The sequence below is a fragment of the Hemitrygon akajei genome, chromosome 9 (assembly GCF_048418815.1).
Source record: "Hemitrygon akajei chromosome 9, sHemAka1.3, whole genome shotgun sequence".
Classification (NCBI taxonomy): domain Eukaryota; kingdom Metazoa; phylum Chordata; class Chondrichthyes; order Myliobatiformes; family Dasyatidae; genus Hemitrygon; species Hemitrygon akajei.
The window spans coordinates 125,031,658-125,059,525 of NC_133132.1; the positions used below are offsets into that span (position 1 = coordinate 125,031,658).

The 27,868-nt window shown below is 42.2% G+C and overlaps 1 protein-coding gene across 1 annotated transcript in view; it reads right to left on the reverse strand.

Annotated features, from left to right (window-relative positions):
* Positions 1–27,868, reverse strand: part of nbas (NBAS subunit of NRZ tethering complex) — a 305,288-nt gene that overhangs the window by 91,860 nt on the left and 185,560 nt on the right. The window contains exons 40-41 of the mRNA XM_073056940.1: positions 26,846–26,983; positions 11,016–11,245 (exon numbers count right to left, since the gene is read on the reverse strand). Coding sequence (XP_072913041.1) covers positions 11,016–11,245; positions 26,846–26,983 — 368 coding nt within the window. The remainder of the gene's footprint in view (positions 1–11,015; positions 11,246–26,845; positions 26,984–27,868) is intronic.

Consider the following 27,868-nt stretch of genomic DNA (forward strand, 5'->3'; position numbering starts at 1 on the left):
CGTTTGAAAATAGTTGCACCAGGCTCAGCGGACCCGTCTATCTTTGCTGGTAAATTACCCGGTTACTGGGGAACGTAACAAGTGGGTTGCTCGTCCCGGATTTGAAACCAAAGGGGAGGGTCAGTGAATCGTGCTGTAAGTCTAAACTTAAATCTGGTTACGCAGGTAGCCAGACAGGAAACCAGCAAAGATGGATGTGGGTGAATTTATGAGAAACCCGACTGTAGAGGCGCTAGGGATGGCTACCAAATCAGACTTGGTAAATCTGGCAAAGGGGTTAGGCCTCGCAGCGGTGAGGTCATCAATGAAAAAGCAGGAAGTGCGAGGGGTCATAAATCAGTATTACATTGAAAAGGAGGTGTTTGCAGCTGAGGATTTGGAAAATATCCCCGAAAAGAAATTAGCGAGTGGGACAGATCAGAGTTGGAGAAAGTAAGGTTGGACCATGATCTTAAAGTAAAGCAGCTAGAAGCAGCTGAAAAGGCTGAGGAACGGGCTGCAAAGGAAAAGGCTGAGGAACGGGCTGCAAAGGAAAAGGAAAAGGAAAAGGAAAGGGAGCAGGTGTTCAAACTAGAGGAATTAGAGATGAAACGGGGTCATGAGCTCCAGCTAAAGCAGCTAGAAGCAGAAGCAGAAGAGAAAGAGAAACAAAGGAGCCATGAATTGGAGCTGGACAGGCGAAAGCAAGAGCGAAGAGATCAAGGGCAAGAGAGAGAGGAGGGGTTTGATGTTAGTCGGGCGTTGAGATTGGTCCCCCCCTTCGAGGAGACGGATGTTGATAGTTACTTCTTGCTTTTTGAAAAGGTGGCAGTGAATCAGAAGTGGCCCAGAGAGCAGTGGGTGGCGTTGTTACAAAGTGTGTTACGAGGGAAAGCACAGCGGGCATATGCCACGTTGCCCCCAGAAGGGGAAGGGAATTATGATCAAGTAAAGGAGGCCATTCTCCGAGGTTACGAGTTAGTACCTGAGGCGTATAGACAAAGGTTCCAAAATTTAAGGAAAGGGTGGAATCAAACGTATACCGAGCTAGCCCATGAGAAGGGTGTGCTCTTGGACCGTTGGTGCACCGCGGAAAAGGTGGCCGAGAATTATGGGTGTATCAGGGAGTTATTTTTGATTGAGGAATTTAAAGGTTGTGTTCCGGAAGAGATCTGAATGTATTTAAATGAGAGGACGAATCAGTCCATCTCAGAAATTGCTAGGTTCGCAGATGAATATGCCCTAACCCACAAGACAAAGTTTTCCTCGCCAAAAAGTTACCCGAGAGACCGTCGGAATGGTAGGGAAAACCCGCCGGCTAAGGCGGAGATCCCGCCGGGAGCTAGCAGAAAAAGTGAGGATAACAGACAGGAAACCTGGATATTTCCTGGTTTAACCTGTTTTAATTGTGGAAAGGTGGGTCATATTGCATCTAAATGCTTTGGTCAGAGAAAGGAGCCAGAGAGAGAGAGAGCAGCGATCCCTATCGGGTGTGCAGTGGTAATCAGAAAATCGGCAAGAGGGTCCCAGGGGAGCAGAGAGCGTGAAGGGTCGGAGATTTATCTGTCACACGGAACCGTGTCTGTGAGGAAGGGGGACCCGCCTATCCCCGTACGGATTTGGAGAGACACGGGGGCGGAGCTATCATTAATTAGCCGTAACGTATTACCATTCGGACCCCCGACGGGCGAGGTAGCCCTGAGAGGAATAGGAAAAGGGACAGAAAGGGTGTCTTTGCGTAGGGTCATTTTGGATTGTGAGCTGGTGTATGGATCAGTTGAAATGGGGGTGCCATCAGATTTCCTGAGAACTGATGTGGACGTCCTCCTTGGGAACGATTTAGCATGAGGAAAAGTTTGGTCGGCCATGACTATGACCCGCCGACCGGTGCGTGTTGAGGCCCCGCCCATAGAGTCCCCGAGCTATCCCGCATGCGCGGACACTCGCAGCCTGTCGAGAACGGCAGCTGAGAAAGCGAGCAGTTTAAAATTGGCTCAGACGTTTTTACCGACCCTGTGCTACAAGGGTTTCGAGGGCGGTAGAACGAGGAATAGTAACGTAAAAGGGGGTAAGGGAGAGAAGGTAGATCCTCCCTTAGCGAAGAGAAAGATCCTAGAGGTAGGAAACAAAGATGAGAAACAGATAAAGCTGTTAAAAGGTCCAGAACTGGACATGGATGATCTGTATGGGGTGGCAGCCCTATTTGAAGAAGTTGAGAGTTATAAAGGTGTTCCCGATTATGAGATGAGGGCAGTCCTAGATGAAAAGGATGCCATTACCTTGAAGAAGTCTGCTGGGTTGGCAGATGGGGTTGTTTCAGCCCGCGGGGTTGAGGTTACTCCGGAAGTGAGTTGCCCAGAGAGTAACTGGGAGGATCAGGGGAATTTAGAATTTGAAAAGGGTACGGGTATCGAAAGCCTGGAAGAGGCCAATGCCCCGTTTGAGTGTGTCCAAGATGGGGATGCACGTGGTCCTGAACCTAGTCACGGAGCTCAGAAGAAGTCTGAGGTATTTGACTCAGCTGGACGAGACGGCCGTCCTTTTGGATCAGATAGACTTGGTTCGGGAAAGAAGGTGTCTGTGCTGAAGGGGGTGTTCAGAGTTAAGGTGGAGTTTACGAATGGAGAGATAACTGTTGTTGTGGAGGAGAACGGAAAATCTGTAGTTCCCAAATCGAATGGGAAAAAGTTAAAGTCTAGATTGATGCCTGCGCATCGATTACAGGCTGATTTGGAATGTAAAGGGGCCTCACACGCTATTGTTATTCGAGAAAGCGCTGTGAGGAAGCCAAAATTTAAATGCGGCCGGAGAAAAAGGTTCGAACTAAAACACACCAGCCTGTATGGTCTTGACAAAAGGGTTAACTACCTGTGTAGCATTAAGGAATTGGGCGGAAATTCCCATGATGGACTAGGTTGGGGACACGGAGTTAAGAGGATAACCCTCGAGGAAAGGAAAGGCGGGAGAGTACCTCGCCAAATTACTCAGGTTCCCCACGGGGGGACTCCCCGGGAAAGAGAAGAGGGTTAATAGAAATTGTCATTTTTAAACAGCGACGCCGGTTGTACGGGTTTGCGCCCAAGCCGGTGACTAATAAAGACAACCCTTTTGGAGACCTGCCGGTGAAATAACACGACCGAAACGATTAGTATTTGTATAAACTTTTGTAGATGCACCTAAGCTAAGATCACACCTCCTTAGTTGTGTTGCTGAAGAAAATAAATAAAAATAGGTGGTTATTGAGCTGAAGTTTGGTGCTACCAGACTTTAGTACGGTACGTGATGTTAAGATATTAAAGAAAGGGGCACTGTAATTGTTACCTGTTTAGATACTGACTGGAATGTATAACGGTAGTACTCTGTGAAGAGAAAAGCTTGTGTAGTATGTTAAAGTCCAAAAAAAAAGATCCTGTACCAACTTGTTTTTAACCGCTGGTAAAAAAACTTTTAAGAGGGGAGGTGTCATGACCTCAGCCCCCTCCTTCAAGAGAATCGCAAGATCGCTATTAATTCGGGTCTTGGACCCAGGAAATGAGAGACAATGCCACGGAGTTGACCATTGTTCTTAGAGGCACCTGTGTGAATTGCAACTCTATAGTACGTGCCAGATATCAGGGACATGGACACCCTCGGGCAATGTGGTGTGGGGGATGGCCTCACCCTACCTTGATTGACATTTACAAATCTGCCAGCCATGATAAAAAGGAGACCGCTGGAGGCAGTACTCCAGCGATGCACTAGACGGACACCATCGCTCATTCCTCTCGTAATAACGGGAAGCTGCTCGGAAGCCACGTGTGATTCGGATCCCCTAGCTAGGGAATCGAGTGGCTAATATCCCCGAAGAGGAGTTCGGACTGACAACGAGGAACTCCCGTTCTCGATCTCAAGCTTTGAGTCCAGAAGGCTGGCAAGTTTATTTTCTCTGTCCAACCCGTGAACACGCAGCGGTCCCTCAAGAGGCAAAAAGCCTCCATGAACTGGCGAGACTTTTATATTTCAATTGGACAAATCGTTTAACCCCTAGACAACGATAGAGCTCATTTTTGATTGATTATTACTACACCTATGCTTTAGATTGAGTTTTGACGATGTATATGATCTGAATGTTTTGTATTAACCATATGTGTGTGCCCCTTTATGAATAAAACGTTTGAAAATAGTAGCACCAGGCTCAGCGGACCCGTCTATCTTTGCTGGTAAATTACCTGGTTACTGGGGAACGTAACATTCCATACCAAGCTTTGATGCAGCCAGTCAATATACTTTCCACTATACCTCTGTAGAATTTTGTCAAAGTTTTAGACGTCATGCTATATCTTCACAAACTCCTAAGGAAGTAATGACCCTGCTGTACTTTCTTCCTGATTGCATTTACGTGCTAGGCCCAGGACAGGACCTCCAAAATGATAACACCAAAGAATTTAAAGTTGCTGATCATCTCCATCTCTGATTCTCCACTGAGGACTGGCTCATGGACCTCTGGTTTCCTTCTCTTGAAATCAATAATCAGCTCCTTGGTCTTGCTGACAATGAGTAAGAGGTTGTTGTTGTGGTACCACTCAGTCAGATTTTAATCTTGCTCCTAAATGCTGATTCATCACCACCTTTGATTCAGTCAATGACAGTGATGTCTTCAGCAAACTTGAATATAGGATTGGAGCTGTGCTGAGCCACACAGACTTAAGTAGAAAGTGAGTAGAGAAGAAGGCTAAACACACACCCTCGTGGTGCACCTGTGCTGATAGGGATTGTGGAGGAGATGTCATTGCCAAACTGAACTGACTGCGGTCTGCAAGTGAGGAAATTGAGGATCCAACTGCACAATGAGGTATTAATACTGAAGTATTCGAAATAAAAAGACTTAGTACATTCACCCCATCTATGACCTTTGTTACGAACTCCGTAACTGGGTGTCTTACCAGAAAAGATAGAAGTGTCCGTTGGAGTCTGGTGTTACTATTTTCAACAATATTTATTAGCAAAAATATACAAAATAATATCAATGCGAATATACAGAGAATATACATTAGCAATACTAAACTTAAAAGTGTGGGTATAATAATAATCATTAATGAAACAAGCTCTATCGTTGTCTAGGGGATAATGAATTGTCAGATGAAAATATAAAGTTCAGTTCAGTTCATGCAGGCTGCGGTAGTTGTTGGTCGCGGTGTTTCAGTTGGGGGGGAGAGAGAGAGAGAGAGAGAAAGAGAGAGAAGAGAGAACGTGTGAACAGTAATAGCTATTATCTTGTCAACCTTCCTTTATGATCTTGATCCATCGATGCGTTGTTGTTGTGGCCATTCATGTATGACCCCTCCGTCCTTTAGCTAGACCGTTCTTCCGTGGTGGACTCGTCACCCAGGCAAGGGTGGACACACACACAAGCCCCCACCGGTCTTGCTACAAAACACTGTGAGTTAAAATTTACCGACCCTTCGTTTGGTCTCCGATGTCCCACACTGTCTCGTGGGTTTCTGCTGCTCACTAGCGTTTCTCCTGGTGCATCTGAGGGGTGTTCCCCAGACCTTACTTTTATCCCCACTCACGGGGTCTCAGGTGTCAATCAGGTTAGGGTGATGTAACCCATCAAACCAGCCCACTCTGGTTGTCCCCTGAGGGGTTTCAATGAATAGAACAGTACCAAGTACACAATCCTTCTCCAAAAGACAATAGCAGTAATCAATGGTTCCGTTCCGCTTTTGTTAGGAGGAGACATTCTACCTTAGCAGTGCCTCTCTCTCATTAACTTTCATGAACTGTCATCAATAACAACTGCCCTAACAGAGTCCCTTTTGTCTCTCTTATTTCCTTGATAACAGCATCGAAATAGCAGCGATTTGCGATTCTCTAAAAGGGGGGGGGGGGGCATTGGCGATTTTGTACCCTTCTGCCCATCAGAGTTGTTCATCATTTGTAACACCTTCATGATTCATGTGTGAACAGTCACAGATCATGATCTATATTGGTAGCAACGTTGTAAAGAAAAGAGATGAGCATTCGCAGAAAGTTTTTTAAATATTTTAAGCTGCACATGGTAATTTCTGGATTAACACATAACTGCATGCTAGCAAGTCATAGAGGTATGACTTTAAGGTGGCACAGTAGCATAGTGGTTAGTGAGACACATTATAGTACAGGCGACCTGGGTTAAATTCCCACCAACTCTGCCTGAAAGGAGTTTGCATGTTCTCCCTGTATCTGTGTGGGTTTCCTCTGGGTTCTCCAGTTTCCTCCCACAATCTTATCAGTTGGTAGGTTAATTGATCATTGTAAAATGTCGCATGATTAGGTTAGGATTAATTTGGGGATTACTGGGCAGCGTGGCACATAGGGGTGGAAGGGCCTATTCCGCGCTGTATGTATGAATACATAAAATAAAACACAGAAATGAGTCCACACGTAGCTTTTTATACAAATCCTACCCATTTTAATTTCCATCAAATCCCCTCCTGGTTCTCTCACTCAGTTACACTCCATGGCAATTAATAGTGGCCAATTAAACTTCCAACCAACACCTCTTTATGACATGCATCTGTAAGAGCAAGTGAATGCCACATAGGCAGAACCAATAGTCTCAGAAGCTCTGAGCCAATAGCCTTGAGTAACAAAATAGCAAAGCAAAATTCATGATTTGCAAATGATTTTCATTTCCATAAATTGCCAGAAAGATTTTCAAATATTAATTCTAAGAAAACTCACCTTTATTTTGCCGGTATATTCTGGGCCAAACACTTAACAATTATAAGTACAAAGCTCATTATCAGTTGAGCACTTCAATAGAAGAAACATTGTGATTGGCAATCTCTTGCTTAGCAGATGCTATCTCCTCTCAATTCCTCATTCTCTGTCACATCTGCTCTCAAGGTGATGCTTTTCATTCCAGAACTACTACCTACAACATTGTATTTCTTCCTCCCATCCCCCACACCATCTTACTCTGACTTCTCATCTTTTTTCTCCAGCTCTGTTTAAGGTTCTTGGCCTGAAACGTTGACTGTTTACTCTTTTCCACTGATGTTGCCTGCCCTGCTGAATTCCTCCAGCATTTGTGTGTTGCTTGGTTTTCCAGCTTCTGCAGATTTTCTCTTGCTTAAAATTGCTAGTTTAACACAGACTTCAAGCATAGTTTGTTGTACTTTTCCAATTTGTGACCATTTCTCTTATATTGGCAGCAGTTATACATCACTATCCCATCTTCATTTTAAAACATCCCTTCTCAATCATCTTCTGTTGTTGGAAGCAGATTTAGTTTTCCAGCCTTTCTTGATAAATTAAGTGATCTGAAGCCCAACAATCAAACCTCTTGCCACTCTCCACGTTATAACACTTCTATATTGCAATTTTTAAGAAGGCTTACTGAAGATATTAAGAAAAAATGCTTTTTTAAAGAAATGAGAGAGTGTTGCCATCTGATTTCTGTTAACTCCCCCACCCTCCAATGAACAGGACCTGAGGCAGTTCCATTTGTTAGAATGGGTCATCAAATAAAGGTGATTGTAAGAAAAAATAAAACTTGTGTTAATATGACACTTAATATATTCCAAGATATTCCAAAGCATTTTCCACCTAATAAAATAATTGCTAATTGTAGTCATTTTTGCAGCTAAGGAAAACTAGCATTCAATTTGCTGACAGTCGGCTTCCACAATTAACAACATTATAATGATAGATAAACTTACTCTGAGATGCTAATTGAATGTTCCTGTGTACCAATATAGTACGATTAAGTTCTATATTCACCTTAGATGGGTTAGGGTTTATTGTGTCATCCTACTGGAAGGCAGTTGTTTATGATAGAGAAGCACCTCCTCAATATGCCAAGTAGCTCCACCTTTTATGATGGAGATTTATTTGCTGAAGTCATACTGAGTACAAAGGAAGATGCTTTCACTTGCTTATGCACAGTATCAACATCCATTTCATGATCAGCCCTCAACGACAGAGTCAGAAGTGGGGACTTTCAGGGGTGACTGTTCAGTTCAATCCATTGATAATGAAGCCCAAGTTAAAACATTGTAAAGTTCAAAAGTGGGGTAAGCATCAAAAGTGGCAAATAACATTTGTGCCATGGAAATACCATGGCAATGAGCTTCTCCAGTAAGACAGCATTCAAGAGCATGCCTGATAATATAAGCCCCACCATTGAGAGAGACAGGAGCAAAAGGATATGAGAATATCACCACCTGAGCTCACTCTAGGTTGCACCATTTTGACCTGAAAAGAGATAGCTGACTGGTGGATCAAAATCCTGAAACCAACTTAATAAGCTTTTCTAGGCAATCTCACCTCAGACTGCAGAAATTCAAGCTGCAAAGTTGCTTAATCTCGTCAGTTTGGGAAGTCAATAGATGGCACTGATATCACAGTGCATGAAATAAAAACAAGTCTCCAGATTGGAACTTAAACGCACAATCAGCTGTCACATATTTCTCTTCCTCACCCCCCTACATTTTCTGTAGGGATGGCTCTCTATGTGACTCCTTTGTCCATTCGTCCCTCCCCAACAATCTCCTTCCTGGTACTTATTCCTGGAAGCCTGACAAGTGCCAGACCTAACCCTACATTTCCACCGTCACCACCATTCAGGACCTCAACTAACCTTCCAGGTGACGCCACACCTCATCTGCAAGTCGGTCAGGGTCATCCATTTTATCTGGTGCTCCCAGTGAGGCCTCTACATTGAGCAAATTCTATATTGGTGATTCTCGGAGCAGACTGGAGGACAACTTTGTCAAGCAGTTTCACTTTATTCTCTACAAAAGAAAGGATCTCTCAAAAGCCACACATTTCAATTTGGCTTCCCATTCTGATGCCTGTCTATTGCCTCTTCTACACCATGATGACACCAAAATCAAGATGGAGAAGTAATACGTCATATTCCATCTAGCTAGCTTCCAATCTGATGGCATGAATACTGATTTCTCTAACTTCTAGTAATTTCTTCCTCCTCCATCTTCTCTCTTTTTTTTACCCATTCTGGTTATCTTCTTACTCCTTTCTCTTCTCATCTGCCTATCACCACCATCTAATGACCTTCCTCCTTTCATTTCTTCCATGGTCCACTGTCCTCTCAGATTTCTTCATCTTATTTCATTCCCCCTTCACCCCACCCCCACCATGTATTCCTTCCTCTCCCTCACCTTCTTAGTCTGATTCCTGCCCCTTTCCTTTCCTGTCTTGATGAATGGCCTCGACCCAAAACTTAAACCATTTATTCTCCTCCATAAATGCTTGCTGACTTGTTGAGTTCCTCCTGCATTTTGTGTTATGTAGCTCTGAGGAAAGTGTGATGTCAACTAAAAACAGCTTAAAGCAACTGCCCAATGCCTCTACTTGCTGAGGAGGCTGAAGAGAATGGACTCTGCACATCTATACCCATGTCATTCTGCAGATGCACTGTAGAGTGCACCCCAGCAGGCTGCATCACTGCATGGCATGGAAATTGCACTGTGGCGGAGAGGCAGGTTCTACAATGGGTAGCCAGAACAGCCCCACTCATCACCAGCCTATCCGCCATTGACATATATACAGAAAAGTGTCAGGAAAGGACCAGCAACATCATAAAGGATCCCGCTGACTCTGCTCATGGGCTGTTTGTCCCACTTCCATCAGGGACGTGGCTACGTAGCATCTGCGCCAGGACCACCAGAATCAAAAACAGTTACTTTCCGTAAGCTGTAAAGCTGATCAATATCACCACCCACTAATCCACATCTCCCACCACCACTACTTTATCATTTCCTGTCAGTCATCTTATGTACAGACACTCCTATGCGCTCGTGTCACTTTATGGTATATACACTTTATGGTGTATACAAGCTATTGTGTGTTTTTATATTTATTGTGTTTTTCTATTACTGTACTATGTTCTTTATCTTATTGTGTTTTTATGGGCTGCATCAGATCTGGAGTAACAATTATTTCGTTCTTCTTTGCACTTGTGTACTGGAAATGACATTAAATGATCAATCAATCAATGAAACAATCTAATGCAGTGTAAACAACACACACAAAATGCTGGTGGAACACAGCAGGCCAGGCAGCATCTATAAGGAGAAGCGCTGTCGACATTTTGGGCCGAGACCCTTCGTCAGGACTAACTGGAGGGCAAGATACTAAGAGATTTGAAAGTCTAATGCAATGTGACTGTTTTGCACAAAGCCTGCACAGCGAGTTTAGCAGTTGCTAAAACAGAAGTTTCAATTGAAGAAACAATAAATTGAGGGGGGCGCTGCTCTCTGCAAGACACTGATCACTTAAAAATGAGAGGGAGGGATATGGGAACAAAACTTCTGAAGAAAAAGATGAGGTCATATATAATCTGATATCTTATTGTGTAAAGATATTTGTTCTGAAAAATGTCAGCACACTCTGTAAAGCCGTTCTATAGATAAAGGAATTTCCATTTTCAGTTAGTAGCATGATTTACTAAAAATCCTCAGAGCAACTTCTGACATCTCCTGATGTTTGGACAGTCATTCTGAGTTGTTATCTGTGACCTGCGGTGTAGGCATTTTCAGTAATATATACAAACTGATTACATCAGGAATTTAATTTAAAAAAGACGAAGGGTACAGAAAATAAAGCATTAATCCCCAATATAGAATCTTACAGATAACAATGATACTGTTACCACACATCAGGAGATGTCATAAGTTGCTCTGAGGATTTTTAGTAAAACATGTTACTAATTGAAAATGGAAATTCCTTTTTTCTATAGAATGCCTTTCCAGAGTCTGCTGACATTATTCAGAACAAATATCTTAACAAATAGCATTGAAGTCAAATCAGCTGATTTCTTCCTGTGCATTGTGGTTTCCCTAAAAAATGGCAGAGATATTCTTCCTTTTGAGTGATAAACCTGAAGGAATTGGTATTTTTCATTGCTTACCTTTACCAATTTCTTTTGGAAAGAACTGAGCAAAATTTAAGGGTTCATTGACTGTTGAATTGTGGCAAGTACTGTGTTATTGGTCTTTGCATAATTTGAGTTTGACTGGAATAATTTTGCATAACAATTTGATACTTACTCTGCTAAACCTAGAATTGTCTCCCTTTTGTATTGGCTATCTGTTGCAAATCGCTGCACATCCACACCTTTGCCAAGTCCTTGAAGTGTTTGAGCTTGTGTGAAATCAGTCAGCAATTGATTGTAGTAGTTGAAATGATGAATTAATGTCTGTACTTCTTCTGACCAACTGTTGTCTGCATTTTCAGTCACATGCCTTGTGACCATTTTAATTACCTCTTTGGGATCAGCCTGCAAAATTTCAGATACATCGATAAAAGTTTATCAATAATTATTACCACCATTTACATGATATTCTTCAAAAACTAAAAAACTAAAATAAATAAGGAAAATGTCTGCAAATATAGTGATTTTAGTAGTGTCCTATATTTTTTTAAATTACACATACTTTGAAAATAAACAATTTCTTCAAAATCATTGTAGCCAGGGAAATATCCATTAGTAGCCTAAGTTTATGTATGAAAATGATCAATCTCAGTATGAAAGGAGAATGCCAAGCAAAAATAATTAGAGAAAATAAATGAATGCATGTCCAAAATCTTGTGGAAAAATTCTCACATTGAGTACTTGTATCGAGTATGGTTTTACTCTTTAATGACAGAAACTAACAAAAACTGAACAACTAGACACTAGGTAAATGAAGCAGCAAATAATTTCAGTGGGTTTCAATCATCGTGAGCACTCGCTCGTGGGAGAGATGGCAGGAGATTTAAAAAGAGCTCAGGGCCCTTTGAGACTTTTCAGTAGGCTTCAATCATGACAATCTACTAGGCACTTGGCAAAGGCAAATAAAAACAAACGAGGTGCAAGCGGAGCGGCCTTGATGGGAGAGGGCTAGTGCGTGAGTAGTCAGGCTTTGGCTCAAGAGGCTTAGGCCAGAAGAGGCTAAGACTCTAATTAAGTTTCTATTAAGTTATTTTTAAAATACCTTTCTTTGTCTACAAGTACATAACTAGTGTGTGAGCACGAGTCCAGAGAAAGTGGTATGTTCTTTGTGTGAGATGTGGGAACTCTGGGAGATCTCCAGTCTCCTTGATAACTCATCTGCATGAGGTGCATTGAGCTGCAATTCCTTACAAACTTGTTAGGACGTACAAAAAAGCGTCGTCGGGACATGTCCTGACGAAGGGTCTCGACCCGAAACGTTGACTGCTTCTTTCAACGGATGCTGCCCGACCTGCTGAGTTCATCCAGCTTTTTTGTACGTCTGGATTTGACCACAGCATCTGCAGTGTACTTTGTGTAAACTTGTTAGGAAACTGGAGCTGCAGCTGGATGACCTTTAGCTCACAAATAGGTGATAGATCGGAGCTATAAAGAGGTAGTCATCTCTAAGTTGCATAAGGCAGGCAGCTGGGTAACTCTCATGAGAGGGAAAGGGAATAGGCCGACAGCACAGAGTACCCCTGTGGCTCCTGCAGCCGGCTGTTCCACTCACTAACAAGTACGTTGCTTTGGATACTGTTGGGGGTGGGGATGGAAGCGACTCACCAAGGAAAAGCCGCAGTGACAGTGGCACTGAATCTGGGTCTGTTGTTCAGAAGGGATGGGTGGGGGATAAAAAAAAGAGGAGTGCAGTAGTGATTGGGGATTCCATACTTAGAGGAGCAGACAAGGAATTCTGTGGACATGAAAGAGACAACAGATGGTATGTTGTCTCCTAGGTGTAAGGGTCAAGGTATGTCTCAGAATGGGTCCACGGCATTGTAAGTGGGAAGGATAATAATGAGAGAGGTAGAAAAAATGATGAGGTCCTGAAGAAAGAATATGGGGAGTTAGGTAGAAACCTATAAAACTGGAACTCAAGGGTAGTCATCCCTGGATTGCTGCATGTGTCACATGCCAGTGAGGGAAAGAACAGGATGATTTGGCAGATAAATGCATGGCTGAAGAATTGGCACAGGGGAGCAGGATTTCAGCTTTTGGAGAAGATCATGTGGATGATCCTGTAGCAGAGTTAAGAGATTGGCAGGTATGGCATTGTGGGCTTTGCTGAGTCATGGCTTAAAGAAGATCATAGAAGGAAGCTAACATCCAAAGACACACATTGTATTGAAAGGACAGGCAGATAGGCAGAGAGGATAGGGTGGCTCTGTTGGTAAAAAAAAATGAAATCAAATCACTTTAATCCTGATCTTGTGCACTGTCTGTCTCTGTGGCTCAGAAGGGTAGGGGAGAAGTGGAAAGCAGTAGTGATAGGGATTTCATTATTAGAGGAGCAGACAGCAGATTCTGTGGACAGGAAAGAGATACCCGGATGGTATGTTGCTTCACAGGTGCCAGGGTCAGTGATGTTTCGGATCAGGTTCACAGCATGCTAAAGGGGGGTGAAAAGTCATAGTATCTATTGGTACCAGTGACATAGGTAGAAAAAGGGATGAGGTCCTGAAGAGAAAATATAGGGATTTAGGTAAAAAGCTGAAAAGCAGGACCTCCAGGGTAGTAATCAAGATTACTTTCAAGATTGCTGCCAGTGAAAGTAAGAACCCAAGGGGGACAAATATCCTTGCAGGCAGGTTTGTTAGAGCTGTTGGGGAGGGTTTAAACTAATTTGGCAAGGGGGATGGGAACCAGAGTGATTGGGCTAAGGATGGAGTAGCTAGTGTGTAGTAAGACTGTGCGGAAGGATAGGTAGATAATGGGGTAAAATTGCAGTAAACATAATGAGACAAAATTGAAAGAGGAGATGAATAGACAATAGGTTGGTGCTGGTTGCCAAGGGAGAGAATTTCTAGTATGCTTACAAGAGGTTTTTTAGAGCATCCCACTAGGGGAAAGGTAATTCTAGATTGGGTGTTTGGTAATGAACCAGATTTAATTAAGAAGCTTGAGGTAAAGGAATCCTTAGGAGGCTGTGTCATTGAGTCTCAGAGCAATACAACTCTTGGTCCACCTAGTCTGGGCTGAACTAGTGTGCTGCTAGTTCCATCAACTTGCACCTAGACCACTGTCCTCCATATCCCTCCCATCCATGTATGCATCCAAATTCCTCTTAAAGGTTGAAATTGAACACTCAGTCACCACTTCCATTAGCAGCTTGTCCCATACTCTCAGCACCCTCTGAGTGAAGTACCCTCTCATTTCACCTTTCATCATTAATCAGTAAGATTTCATTCTTGTCTCACCTAATATTAGTAGAAATAGTCTTGCTCACATTTACTCTATCTATAGCCATCAGAATTTTGTATACCTCTATCGAAATCACCCTACACTCTAGGGAATAAAGTCCAAACCTATTCAACCTTTCCCTTTCACTCAGGTCTTCAAGTACTGGCAATCTCCTTATAAATTTTCTCTGCACTGTTTCAATCTTACTGATATCATTCTTGCAGTTAGGTGACCAGAAGGGTAGATAATACTTGAATAAGGCCTCAGCAATGTCTTATACAAATTCAATGTAACATTTGAACTCCTATACTCAATACAATTTATGAAGGCCATGCGCCATAAGCTTTCTTTATGACCCCATCTACCAGTAACGCCATTTTCAGGGAAGTATGGATCTGTAGTTCCAGATTCCCCTGTTCTCCCAAACACCTCGGCACCCTACAGGTCACAATGTACATCCTACCCTGGTTTGTCCTTCTAAAGCACAACACTTCACACGCTGCATTAAATTCTCACTGCCATGTTTCAACCAATTTTTGCAGCTGGTCCAGATCCTGCTGCAAGTTTTAATAGCTCTCCTTGCTGTCCAGTCTGCCCCCAATCTTGGTGTCACCAGTAAATTTGCTAATCCAGTTTTCTACATTATCATCCAGTTTGTTGATATAGATGACAAACAACAAAGGGCCCAGCCCCAATCCCTGCAGTACACCATTAGTCACAGCCTCCAGTCAGAGACTCACCCATCTACTACCACTCTCTGGCTTCAGCTGCAAAGCCAATGTCTAATCCAATTTACTACCTCATCCTGAATGCCAAAAGCGAATGAACCTTCTTAATCAACCACCCATGTGGAACCTTGTCAAAGACCTTGCTGAAGTCCAGGCAGACAACATCCACTACCTTGCCTTAATCAACTTTCCAGATAATTTCCTTGAAAATCACTATCATGTGATCATAATGAGATAGAATTCATCCTGGAGTTTCAAAGGGAGAAGTTAAAATCGGGTATGTTAGTATTACACTGGAGTAAATGAATTACAGAGGCATTAGAGAGAAGACGCTAAAGTTGATTGGAAGGAGACACTTTGCACGAATGATGGCAGAAAAGCAATGCTTGGAGTTTCTGGGGCAATTTGTATGGTGTAGGATAGATACATTCCAAAAAAGTATTCTAAAGGGACAATGAGGCAACTGTGGCTGATAAGGGAAGTCAAAGCTAACATAAAAACATACAATATAGCAAAAATTTGTGGAAAGGTAAAGGATTGGGAAACTTTTAAAAACCAACAGAAGGTATGTAAAAAAGCAATATGGAGAGAAAAGAAGCAATACGAAGGTAAGTGAGCCAATAATTTAAAAGCAGATACAAAAGGTTTTTCAGGAATATAAAGAGCAAAAAGAGGTGAGAGTGGATATTGGACCACTGCAAAATAACACTGACGAGGTAGGAATGGGAGACAAAGAAATGGTGGATGAACTTAATATGTATATTGCTTTGGTGTTGCCTGTGGAAATCACCAGCAGAATGTCATAAAGTCAAAATCAGGGGCAGAAGTAAGTGTAGTTGCTATTAGTAAAAAGGTGGTGCTTGGGAAACTAAGGGTCTGAAAATAGATAAGTCACCTAGACCAGATGGACAACACCTCAGAGAGTAAGAAGCCAGTTGGCCTAACATCAGTAATCAGGAAGATGTTGGTGTCCATTATTAAGGATGAGATTTCAGGGTACTTGAAGGCACATGATAAAATAGGTTAAAATCAGCATGGTTTCCTTAACGGGATATCTTGCCTACCAAATCTGTTAGAATTCTTTGAGGACATAACAGGAAAGATAGACAAAAAGAGATTCAGCAGATGTTATTTACCTGGATTTTTAGAAGGCCGTTGACAAGGTGCCACACATGAGGCTGCTTAACAAGAGACCATGATATTACAGGAAAGATAGTAGAAAGGGCAGAAGATGGGCTGACAAAGATAGGAGGCAAAGAGTCAGAACAAAGGGAGTCTTTCCTGGTTGACTGCCAATGACTAGTGGTGTTTTGCAGAGGTCAGTATTTTGACTGCTTCTTTTCAGATTATATGTCAATGATTTGGATGATGGAAATGATAACTTTGTGGCCAAGTTTACAGGTGAAATGAAGATAAGTGGAGGGGCAGGTAGTTCTGAGGAAACAGGGAATCTGCAGAAGGACTTAAACTTAGACCAATTAGGAGAATAGGCAAAGAAGTGGCAGACAGGATATAATGCAGGGAAGTGTACAGTCATGCACTTTGATAGAAAGCATAAAGACACAGACTGTTTTCTAAATGGAGAGAAAACTCAGAAATCAGAGGTGTTAATGGACATGAAAATCCTCATGCAGGATTCCCTAAACGATTAACTTGCAGGTTAAGTCAGTGTTAAGGAAGGTAAATGCAAAGCAAGGATGTAACGCTGAGGCTTTAAAAGAAATTGGTCAGTCAGCACAGGGAGAATTGTGAGCAACTGTGGGCCCTTCATCGAAGAAAAAATGTGCTAGCATTGGAGAGGTTACAGGGGAGTTCATGAGAATCATTCTGGGAACGAAAGGGTTAATGCATGACAAGCATTTGATGGTTCTGGGCCTAAACACGCTGGAGTTTCAAAGAATGAGGGGGGGGAATCTCACTGAACCTAAATTAATACTGAAAGGCCCAGACAGACTGGATGTGGAGAGGATGTTTGCTATAGTGGGGGAGTTGAAGACCAGAGGCACAGCCTCAAAAAAGAGGGCCATTTCCTTTAGGGATGAGGAGGAATTTCTTTAGCCATAGTGTACTGAGTCTGTGGAATTCATTGCCACAGGTGGCTACGCAAGCCAAGTCATTAGGTACACTTAAAGCGTAGGTTGATAGGTTGTTGATTAGCAAGGCCGTAAAAGGTTACAGGGAGAATGCAGGAGAATGGGGTTGAGAGGGATAATAAATCAACCCTGATGGGATGGCAGAGTAAACTCGATGGGCTGAATCACCTAATTTCACTCCTCTGTGTTATGTTCTTATGGTCTAAATAATCTACCGGAGGAAGTCAACAGTAAAGTAGAATCTGTGGTGGCTAGCAATCATCCATGTTTCAGGCTGAAACCCTGCACCAGGATCTTTAAATATCAATAATTTCTCTCCCCTCCCCCATGAATATTACTTGAGACACTGAGCTCCTTGTGTATCAATAAGTAAACAAAGCTGCTTTCACAATGGTAAAAAAGCAAGCAAATCAATTAAAGTTCTGCATGCCAAGCTCTTTGTTGTTAAATACGTGAAACTAATTTTTATTGATGACTATTGCTTATGAGGTTTCAGCATCAATAAATCACCCTGCTGAATTCCATACAAAAACATCACCAGACTCTTGAGACCTGGAGCACAACACCTTCTTCTACAACTTCCTGACCACTAGAACATAATCAATAGGGGCAGGATGCAACACCACCACCACAATTATTCTAAACACTCATACTCCACAAGGTTGCATTCTCAGCTGCCTATTTTAATCCCTGTACACACATGATTGTGTGGCCAGATTCTGCTCTAATTCCACATACAAAAGTTTGTAGATACCACCAGAGTGGGTCGTATCTCACATAACAAAGCTGGAGACCCAAGTGATGCGCGTTATGACAACACAACCTTTCCCTCAATGTCAGCAAAAGGAGTATAGGCTTGATGGGAAAGATCAGGATGATGCATATGCTCTTGTCTCCAAATAGGGTCATACAAATATTTAGCACAGAAAAAGGACCTTCGGTCCATCTAATCCATGCTGAACCATTTAAACTGCCTACTCCCATCAAGCTGCACCTGGACCATAGCCCTTAATACCCTTAACATCCATGTACCTATCCAAACTTCTCTTAGAAGTGTATAACATGATGAGAGGCATTGATCATGTGGATAGACAGAGGCTTTTTCCCAGGGCTGAAATGGCTGCCAAAAGGACACAGGTTTAAGGTGCTGGGGAGTAGGTTCAGAGGAGATGTCAGGTGTAAGTTTTTTTATACAGACAGTGGTGAGTGCGTGGAATGGGCTGCTGGCAACGACGGTGGAGGCAGATACGATAGGGACTTTTAAGACACTTTTGCACAGGTACATGGAGCTTAGAAAAATAGAGGGCTATGGGTAAGCATAGTAATTTCTAAGGTAGGGACATGTTCAGTACAACTTTGTGGGCCAAAGGGCCTGTATTGTGCTGTAGGTTTTCTATGTTAAACGTTGAACTCAAGCTCATATGCACCACTTGCACTGGCAGCTTGATTCACAATCTCATGACCCTTTGAGTGAAGAAGTTTCCTCTCATGTTCCACTTTAAACATTTCACTTTTCACCCATGACCTCTTCTAGTCCTTCAGTAGAAAAAGCTTGCTTGCATTTACCCTATCTACGCCCTCATAATTTTGTATACCTCTATCAAATCTCCCCTCAATCTTCTGTGCTCTATTCATAAAGTCCTAACCTATTGAATCTTTCCTTATAACTCAGGTCCTCCAGTCCCGACAAACATCCTTTTAAATTTTCTCTGTGCTCTTTCAAACCTATTTACATCAAATCTGTAGGTAGTGATCAAAACCGCCCACAATAATCCATATTAGGCCTCACCAACATCTTGTACAACTTCATTATAATATCCCATAGGAAGGTCAATGTGCCAAAAGCCTTCATTATGACCCTATCTACCTGTTCTGCCATTTTCAATGAATTATAAACCTGTACTCCTAGACCCCGTTCCACTGGACTCCTCAGTGCCCTACCATTCATTGTGTAAGACCTACCCTTGGATGGTTCTACTGAAGTGCAATACCTCACATTTGTCTGCATTAAATTCTATCTGCAACGTTTCAGCTGGTCCAGATTCCACTGCCAGCTCTAATAGACTTCCTCACTATTACACCCCCAATCTTGGTGTCATCTGCAAATTTGCTGATTCAGTTAACCACATTATCATCCAGATCATTGATAATAGATAACAAGCAACGGACCCAGCACTGATCCCTGTGGCACTCCACAGTCACAGGCTTCCAGTCAGAGAAGCAACCATCTATGATCACTCTCTGGCTTCTCCCACAAAACCAATGTCCCATCCAATTACTACTTCATTTTGAATGAAAGTGACTGAACCTTCTTGACTAGTCTCCCATGCAGGATCTTTACAAAGGCCTTGCAAGTCCACATAGACAACATCCACTTCCATGCCTTCATCAACTTATCCTGGTAACTTCCGCGAAAACTCTGTGAGATTGGTTAGACATGACCTACCATGCAGAAAACCATGCTGACTATCCCTAATTAGTCCATGTCTATCCAGATACTCATATATCTGGTCCCTGAGAATACCTTCCAATAACTTTCCCACTATTGATGTCAGGGCTCACCAGCCTAGAATTTCCCAGTTTATTTTTAGTGCCTTGTGAAATCTCACTTGTTGTTAAGGATAACTTAAATATCTCTGCTAGGGATGCTGGGGATTTATCCACGCTGGTTTGCATCAAGATAGCAAACATCTTCTCTGCAATTTGTATAGGGTCTATGAACTCGTTGCTGCTTTGCCTCACTTCTCTGGACTCTGTGTCTGTCTCCTGAGTAAATGCTGATGCAAAAGATCCATTTAAGATCTCCCCCATCTCTTTTAGCTCCAAACACAGATTATCATTCTGATCCTCTTTGTCCCTCGCAATCCTTCCGCCTTTAACATATCTGTAGAATCCCTTAGGATTCCCATTCACCTTGTCTGCTAGGGTAACCTCATGCCTTCTTTCAACCCTCCTAATTTCTTTCATAAGTGTTCTCTTGCATTTGTTTTCTCCACAAGAATCTCATTTGTTCCTAACTGCCTGTACCTGCTATGCACCTCCTAGTTCTTCTTAACCAGAGCCTCAATATCTCTTGAAAGCCAAAGTTTCCTAAATCTGTTATCTTGACCTTTTAATTCAGACAGGCACGTACAAGCATTGTACTCTCAAAATTTCACTTTTGAAGGTTTCCCACTTACCAAATACACCTTTGCCAGAAAACATCCTGTCCCAGTCCACATTTGCCAGCTCATTTCTGATACCATCAAAATTGGCCTCTTTCCAAATTAGAATTTCAAGCCGTGGACCAGACCCACCTTTTTCCATACTTACACGTACAAACAAGCTGGATGAACTCAGCAGGTCGGGCAGCATCCGTTGAAAGGAGCAGTCAACGTTACGGGTCGAGACCCTTCATCAGGACTAAAGGAGGGGCAGGGGCCCTATAAAGAAGGTGGGGGGAGGGTGGAAAACCAATCAGAGGAAAGATCAATGGGTGGGGGAGGGGAAGCAGGGAGGGGATAGGCAGGAGAGGTGAAGAAGGAATCTAAGGGGAAAGCACTACGGGTAGTAGAAGAAAGCAGAGTCATGGGAGGTGATAGGCAGTTAGAAGAGGAGACAGAGTGAAGGTGGGATGGGGGAAGGGAAAGGGAGGGGATTACCGGAAGTTGGAGAATTCGATGTTCATACCAAGGGGCTGGAGACTACCCAGACGGTATATGAGATGTTGTTCCTCCAACCGAAGTTTGGCCTCATCATGGCAGTAGAGGAGGCCGTGTATAGATCCTTTCAACGGATGCTGCCCGACTTGCTGAGTTCATCCAGCTTGTTTGTACGTGTTGATCTGACCACAGCATCTGCAGTGTACTTTGTGTTTATTTTTCCATATTTACTTTAAAACTAAGAGCATTATGATCACTAGCTGCAAAATCTTCTCCCACTCTCTTTTGTCACCCACCCTGTCTCATTCCCTGATAGCAAACATCGCAGACTCTCTTGTTGGGACTTCTATGTATTTATTAAGGAAACTTTCCTGAAGACATTTGCATCTAAGTCCTTTTACAGTATGGGAGACCAGTCAATATGTAGAATGTTAATATCACCTACTATAACAGCCTAATATTTCTTACAAAGGTCTGCAATCTCTCTACAAATTTGTTCCTCTCAATCCCACAGACTGTTGGGCAGTCTAGAATATAGTCCATTATTGTAGTCATAACTTTCTCATTCCTCAGTTCCACCCATAAAACCTCAAAAGATGAGTTCTCAAGTCTGTCCTGGCTGAGCACTGCCGCGACATTTTCCCTGACTAGTAATGCCACCCCTCCTCTTTTAGTCCCTTCCATTCTGTCACATCTATCTGAATCCAAGATGGCGGTGCGATGCAGCTTGCAGCGGCCACTCTGGAGCTGATTATCTGCTATTTGTGAAGCGGGGTGCCGTGCACAATCATAATCAGATGAAAAACGGACGTGGGGGCACGGAGGAACATCTGGAAATCTCCAGGAAGACCTTCTTTATTGCTGCTGCTGCTGTGAGGTCTGGGTCTCTGCTGGGAAGAACAGGCCCCCAGTCCTCGGGGTCGCGTTGTCGATGGCCGTTGACAGGGGCGTCTTAATTCGCTCAGCAGAGGATGGTGCTCAGAGAAGCTGTGCCGGAGGAGATGGTCAGAGGCTCGGAGGTTCGACAGACTCGGAGTCCACTGCGGTCGGAGCGCTTTCAGTGTGTGTTGCGTCTGCGAGGCTGAGTCGGGCGGCGCCGTGGAAGTCCATAGCAGGGGTATTCCCTTCTGCCGCCTGCGTGGGATGACGAGTCTATCGGGACCCTGAGGACTTGTGGAAACTGTGTGGTGGTTTCTTTTGAACTTATAGTCTTTGGACTATTTTTACTGTGCCCATGGTCTGTTTTTTTTATCAAATATGCTATTGTTTGCACTGTTGTAACTATGTGGTTTTGTGCAGGTCTTGTAGCTTTAGTTTTTGGTCTTGTCTTGTCTGGGGGGGATTGGAGCTCCTTTCCGGGGAACGTGCTAAGATGGTAGCGCAATATTAATACACAGCAGCCTCTCCGGATGCTGGATTGGGGATTGCCAAACGTTATGTGGATTTTCTGGTGTAGTCTGTTTTGTCATGTGCTTTTGTGATATAATTCTGGAGGAACCTTGTCTCATTTTTTAACTGCATTGCATTTTTGGTTTCTAAATGACAATAATCTGAATCTGAATCTAAAACAATGGAATCCCAGAATATTTAGTTGCCAGTCCTGCCCCTTCTGCAACCAAGTCTCACTAATGGCTACAATATCATAATTTCATGTGTTTATCCATGCCCTCACCTCATCTGCCTTTCCTGCAATACTCCTTACATTGAAATATACACACCTCAGGACATTAGTCACACAATGCTCAACCTTTTGATCCCCGACTTTGTCTGAGGTCTTAACATATATCTGCACAACTTCTCCACTAATTATTTGGACTGTCTGGTTCCCAATCCCCCTGTAACTTTAGTATAGCCCCACCTCCACCCGCCCCCACCGTGCAGCTCTAGCATACCTTCCTGCTAGAATCTGCAAGATTATTTAGTTCCCCTCTAGTTCAGGTACAAACTGTCTCTTCAGTACAGAAGAGAGCCTGGAAGAGAGCCTAATAATCCAAAAATCTGACGCTGTCCCTCCTACACCAACTCCTTAGCCACATGTTAAACTGTATGATCTTCCTATTTCTGGCCTCACTAGCACCTGGCATGGGCTGCAATCCTGAGATCACAACTCTGGAAGTCCTGTCCTTTAACTTAGCACCTAACTCCCCAGACTCACTTGGTGGAACCTGATCACTCTTCCTACCCATGTCATTGATATCCACATGGACCATGAACTCTGGTTGCTCACCCTCCCACTCAAGAATACTGAGGGCACGATCTGAGATATCCCAGACCCTGGCACCTGGGAGGCAACATACCATCTGGGAATCTCGTTTTCATCCACAGAACTTCCCTTCTGTTCCCCTAATAAATCTCCTATTATCACAGCTTGCTTCTTCTTCCCCTTCTCTTCTGAGCCACAGAACAAGACTCAGTGTCAGAGACCTGATCACTGTGACTTTCCTATGCTAGGTTATCCCCCCCCCCCCCCAACCCCCAACAGTATCAAAAGTGGTCTACCACTTTGAGGGAGATAGCCACTCTGCACTGGCTATTCAACCTCTTTCTCCTTCCAGACTGTCACCCAGTCACCTGTGTCTTCCATCTGGTGTTTAACCATCTCGCTATATGTCCTACCTATCACCCCCTTAGCATCCTGAATTATCCAGAGTTCAGCCAGTTCCAGCTCCAGTTTCTTAATATGGAGTATTAGAAGCCACAACTGGATACACTTCTCACAAGTGTTGCTGTCAGGGATACTGGAGGTCTCCCTACCTTCCCACATCCCACAAGAGGAGCATTTAACTATCCTGCCTGGTGTCCCTACTATATTAACTGTGGAAATATTAAGAAGGAAAACAATAACCGGGCGGGGGGGGGGGGGGGGAATAAAATCTACAAACTGCATTTTTGCCTCCTCTCACTTAAGCGTCTCCTCACTGAAGCCTCAAAGACCTAAAGCCTCAAAAATCTCACTCTAACATTGTTCACTCTAACAATGGCCGCTCCACTGCCCCCTGCCTTATTTTAATTTGTTCTTGCCAATCAATCCCAATCGCTGATTGGCTGCTGCTCAAAGCACCAAACTGCTGCAAATCGATGCCTCATGTACTCAGTCAGTGAACCTGAGTGAGCTACATCTTCGCAAGCTTCAGATCATTAATCGGCCGCTGCTGAAAATCCTGGTGAAGGCTGAGAGTTTCAAGCTCCTAGGAGTGAACACCAATAGCCTTATTCTGGTCCAACAACATCGAGCCTAGAGCTTAATATGCGTATTTCCTCAGGAGGCTAAGGAAATTAGGCATGTTGCTAACAACCCTTACAAGTTTTTATCAAAGACCATAGAAACTACCCTACCTAGATGAATCATGCCTTGGTATGGCAACAACTGTGCTCATGACCACAAAAAAACTGCAGAGAGTTATAGACACAGCTCAGCACATCAGGGACTCGGATTATGCTGGCTGCCTTACTGAGGCAGTGAGAAGTATAGATCCTGAACATTTTACCTTTCTCCCTTCTGAAAGCATGTACCAGTAGGCTTAAAGCCAACTTCTACTACCTCACTGTTATAAGACTATTGAATGGTTTCCTAGTATGCCAAGGTGAACTCAATCTTAATCGATCTTGCACTTTATGGTCTACCGGCACTGTACTTTCTTTATAACTGTATTCTATTTTTGCTTTACCTTGTACTAGCTCAATACATAGTGCAATGATTTGATCTGAATGAACAGTATGCAAGACAACCCATCTTAATGAATGTGACAATAATTAACAAATTCCAATTCACTGTGCTAGTTTCCCAAAGCACCTGAGAATCACCTGCTCATGCAATCTTTTATTGGTCATGACAAACAATCTGCTGGAAAAAATCAGGGGATTCAGCAGCATCTGTGGGAGGAAAGGTACTTTAGAAATCTCAGGTCAAAACTCTGTATTTGTACAAAGTTACTCCAGCAGATTGTGGCTCCAGATTCCAGCAGCGGAAGTCTCTTCAAACTCACGTGTGAATGACAACCTAATAAATTAGGTAAGAATAGTAGATACTACAATGAACAGAATACTTTAGGAAAATGACTTTCACTGTTTAAGTAAGTGGCCCTAAAAATAATAGATGATTGGTGGTCAGTTTTCAGACTTCACGATTTCAATGAATTGGCGGGTAGCTAATATAACAAAGCTATCTAAAAAGCAGAACTGACAGACAGAACAGAAAACCGTAGCCTGACATCAGAAGTGGTGGTAAGACTCAAATTCATTATAAAAGCTGCAATAGCAGCACACTTGGAAATTAGTGAGCAAATTGTAAAACTTCAATATGGACTTACAGAAAGAAAACAGTGCTCTAAAAATCTATAGGAATGTTTCGAGTCTGTAATTAGCAGAATAAATTAAGAATGTAATTAAGAATTGCAGAAGGCTTTTGATACGGTTGCATTAGCAAGTAAAACTTAAGGTCTGGCACTGGAGGTAAGGGAGTACCGGTAGAGAGCTGCTGTGTAGAGTAGAAATGACATGTAGTAAGTTATTGGGCATTCTAATAATTAGCCAGGATCCCAGCTAACCACAATATAGATGAATGGTTTAGACAAAGAAATTACATGTAATATATCGAGGAGGGGATGTAATGGAAATATGACAATGGAGGATTTGATTGGGTGATGAGAGGCTGGAGGAAGGGTATGAAAGAGGGAACAAAAAAGGTAGAAAAATGGGAAAGGGAAATGAAATGGTACACAACTGGGAGCTGAGAACAGCCATTACTGACAGAATGCCAGCTCTGCAAACCTGCCACCTAGTCTGCACTTGAACTATGAACATAAGTTAAGGAGTAAGCAACATAATATTCAGATGATAAGAAATTTCTTCAATGTGGTGAACCTAGAGAATTCTCTACCATACGAAATAGTTGAAGAAATCATTTTAATGATTATAATGACTATATTGAAAAATGAGTTCCTAGAACTTAACAGATTAAGGGATTTGATAGGAAAAAAGTTATTTGGAATGATAAACTATGATCATTACAAAAGGCAGAGCCAAATAGCCCACTTGTGCCCTTATTTTCCATGTTTTTATTTATTTTGTCTCATGTGAATTACATGCTTAATATAGATACAAAATACTTGCACCCAACAGGATTATTTTCATTGAAATACACTAAAATATCTGCTTAACACAGATATATCTAGGTTAAATTAATTATATTATTGAGAATTTTTAATTTCCCAAAGATATAATTAATCTTGGTACACCTGAGGTTAGAAGGTTTCACCACAGGAATACTGAATCATCTGAATATATCACTTTTGGAGTTTACCAGTAAATTCCTAGGAACAATTTGAAATAAAAAGTCTCCTTAAACCTACATTTACCCCCATTAAAATCTAGGCAATTTTCCTTATTTTCTTGTACATTAATTGATTGTTTAAGACAACTTTCTTTTATCATTTGAATAATGATTTCTTTACTAGCTTAGGCAGCAGTTAGTGTTTAATAACAAGTTAATATAGTGGAAACAAAAAAAATTACTGGAGGAACTCAGCAAGTTTTGTAGAGGGAAATGGACAATTGATGTTATGGGTCAGCCTCTATCTGGGTCAAAAAAGCAGAGGGAGAGAAGTAGAGGAGAGTGGAAGAGCAGCTAAGAAATAGGCGAATCTAGGTGAGGAGGGATGATTGGCAGATGGAGGGCGGTATGGTAAAATCAGGGACAGAGGTTGGGAGATGATGGATGAAGGTAATAGAGGGGCTGCAGATGATAGAATGAGATAGGAAAGCAGAGTATAGAACCAAATAAGGGAAATCGGGTGAGCAAGTAGGAATACCTTGTGGAAACCCAGGTACAATTGATTGATATGGAGATGTATAAACTGACAGGTACTGATAGTACCTGTTTAAAATCAGATTTTGTTTATTTAAAATCAGGCCTTATTTGACAATTCAGATACAAATAGAGCAGCTTATTGAGTTTTAAATTTAATTACACCAGGTTAATTCCATACATGAAATGAGAAATAATTCCACTCATAACACTAATATTTAAAGCAGATTAAATTAATGTCAATTTAATGCAGCAAACATGAAATTTGTTAAGTTCTAATCAGAAATACACGTTTTGGACATCCTTATATACCCCTTTTCCTCTTCATTGCCTCACAGTTAATTACTATTATTCTCAAGTAATGTGCCAGTTGAAACATAACTAACAATATTTCAATTATACATTAGCACTTCTATTACAACTGCTTTCAATTACATAGAAAACTAAACACTAACCTTGTATAATGGATGACACTTGTCCTTAAAGCATGGACTTATGCGGACATAAATCTGCAAAGCGTAATAATAGCCAGCAAATTGTAGAGATAAAGCTGAATGAGGCAGCTTCTCAAAACACTTGGTAGCATCTACAACCTAGTGAAAATAAACAGGGTCAGGTTTAAAATACAGAGAACACTGTTCACAAGTCAAGCTACTGAGAGCAGTTACCACACAAGCCATTGACAGAAGCCATTTTTGAAAGTACCATAATTCATTTTCAATGTTTGTAAAGAAAATATTAACATTTTCTGAAATATCACAATTTCTATGAATGTCCTTTCAATTAATTTCTTTCACATTATATAAATTTTATAACTAATTTCTAAATAAACTAATTGAAAGAGAACTTCCAAATCCAGTAATTTGTCAAGTTAGCCTTTGAAATATCATAGTTTTGGAGATGCTTATTTTTTTTTACAATGTAGGGTGTAGCTCCATACGCTAATCTTCAGGCTTTTAAATCAAGGGAACTGAAAATTGAGTTAGCTAGCACTTTATTAGTTTCACAGCTACAAGTAGTTAATGTCTGTTCAACTTCCTGAAATTCTACAGGAAGATGAAAATGTTTGTGATATGATCTACACCATGTTGTTTGAGGTTTTGTTCTCAGCTAATATAAACCTGAAATTACTGGAAAGTGTCAGCACGTGAGCAGCATCTGTAGAGGGAGATAGACAGCTAAGATTTCAGGTCCAGACCCAATCTAAATGATAGCTCAGATTCGTCAAACACCTTTTTTTTGTATACACACAAAACACACAAAATGCTGGAGGAACTAGGGAAAGGAATAAAGGGTCAGTATCCTTGGGCCAAGACCCTTCATCAGGAATGCAAAGAAAGGGGAAAGAAGCCAGAAAAAGATGGAAGGGGGGAGGTGAAGGAGTACAAAGTTCAAAGTAAATTTATTATCAAACTACATATATGTCACCATATACAACCCTCAGATTCATTCCCTTGCAGGCATTCACAGTAAATACA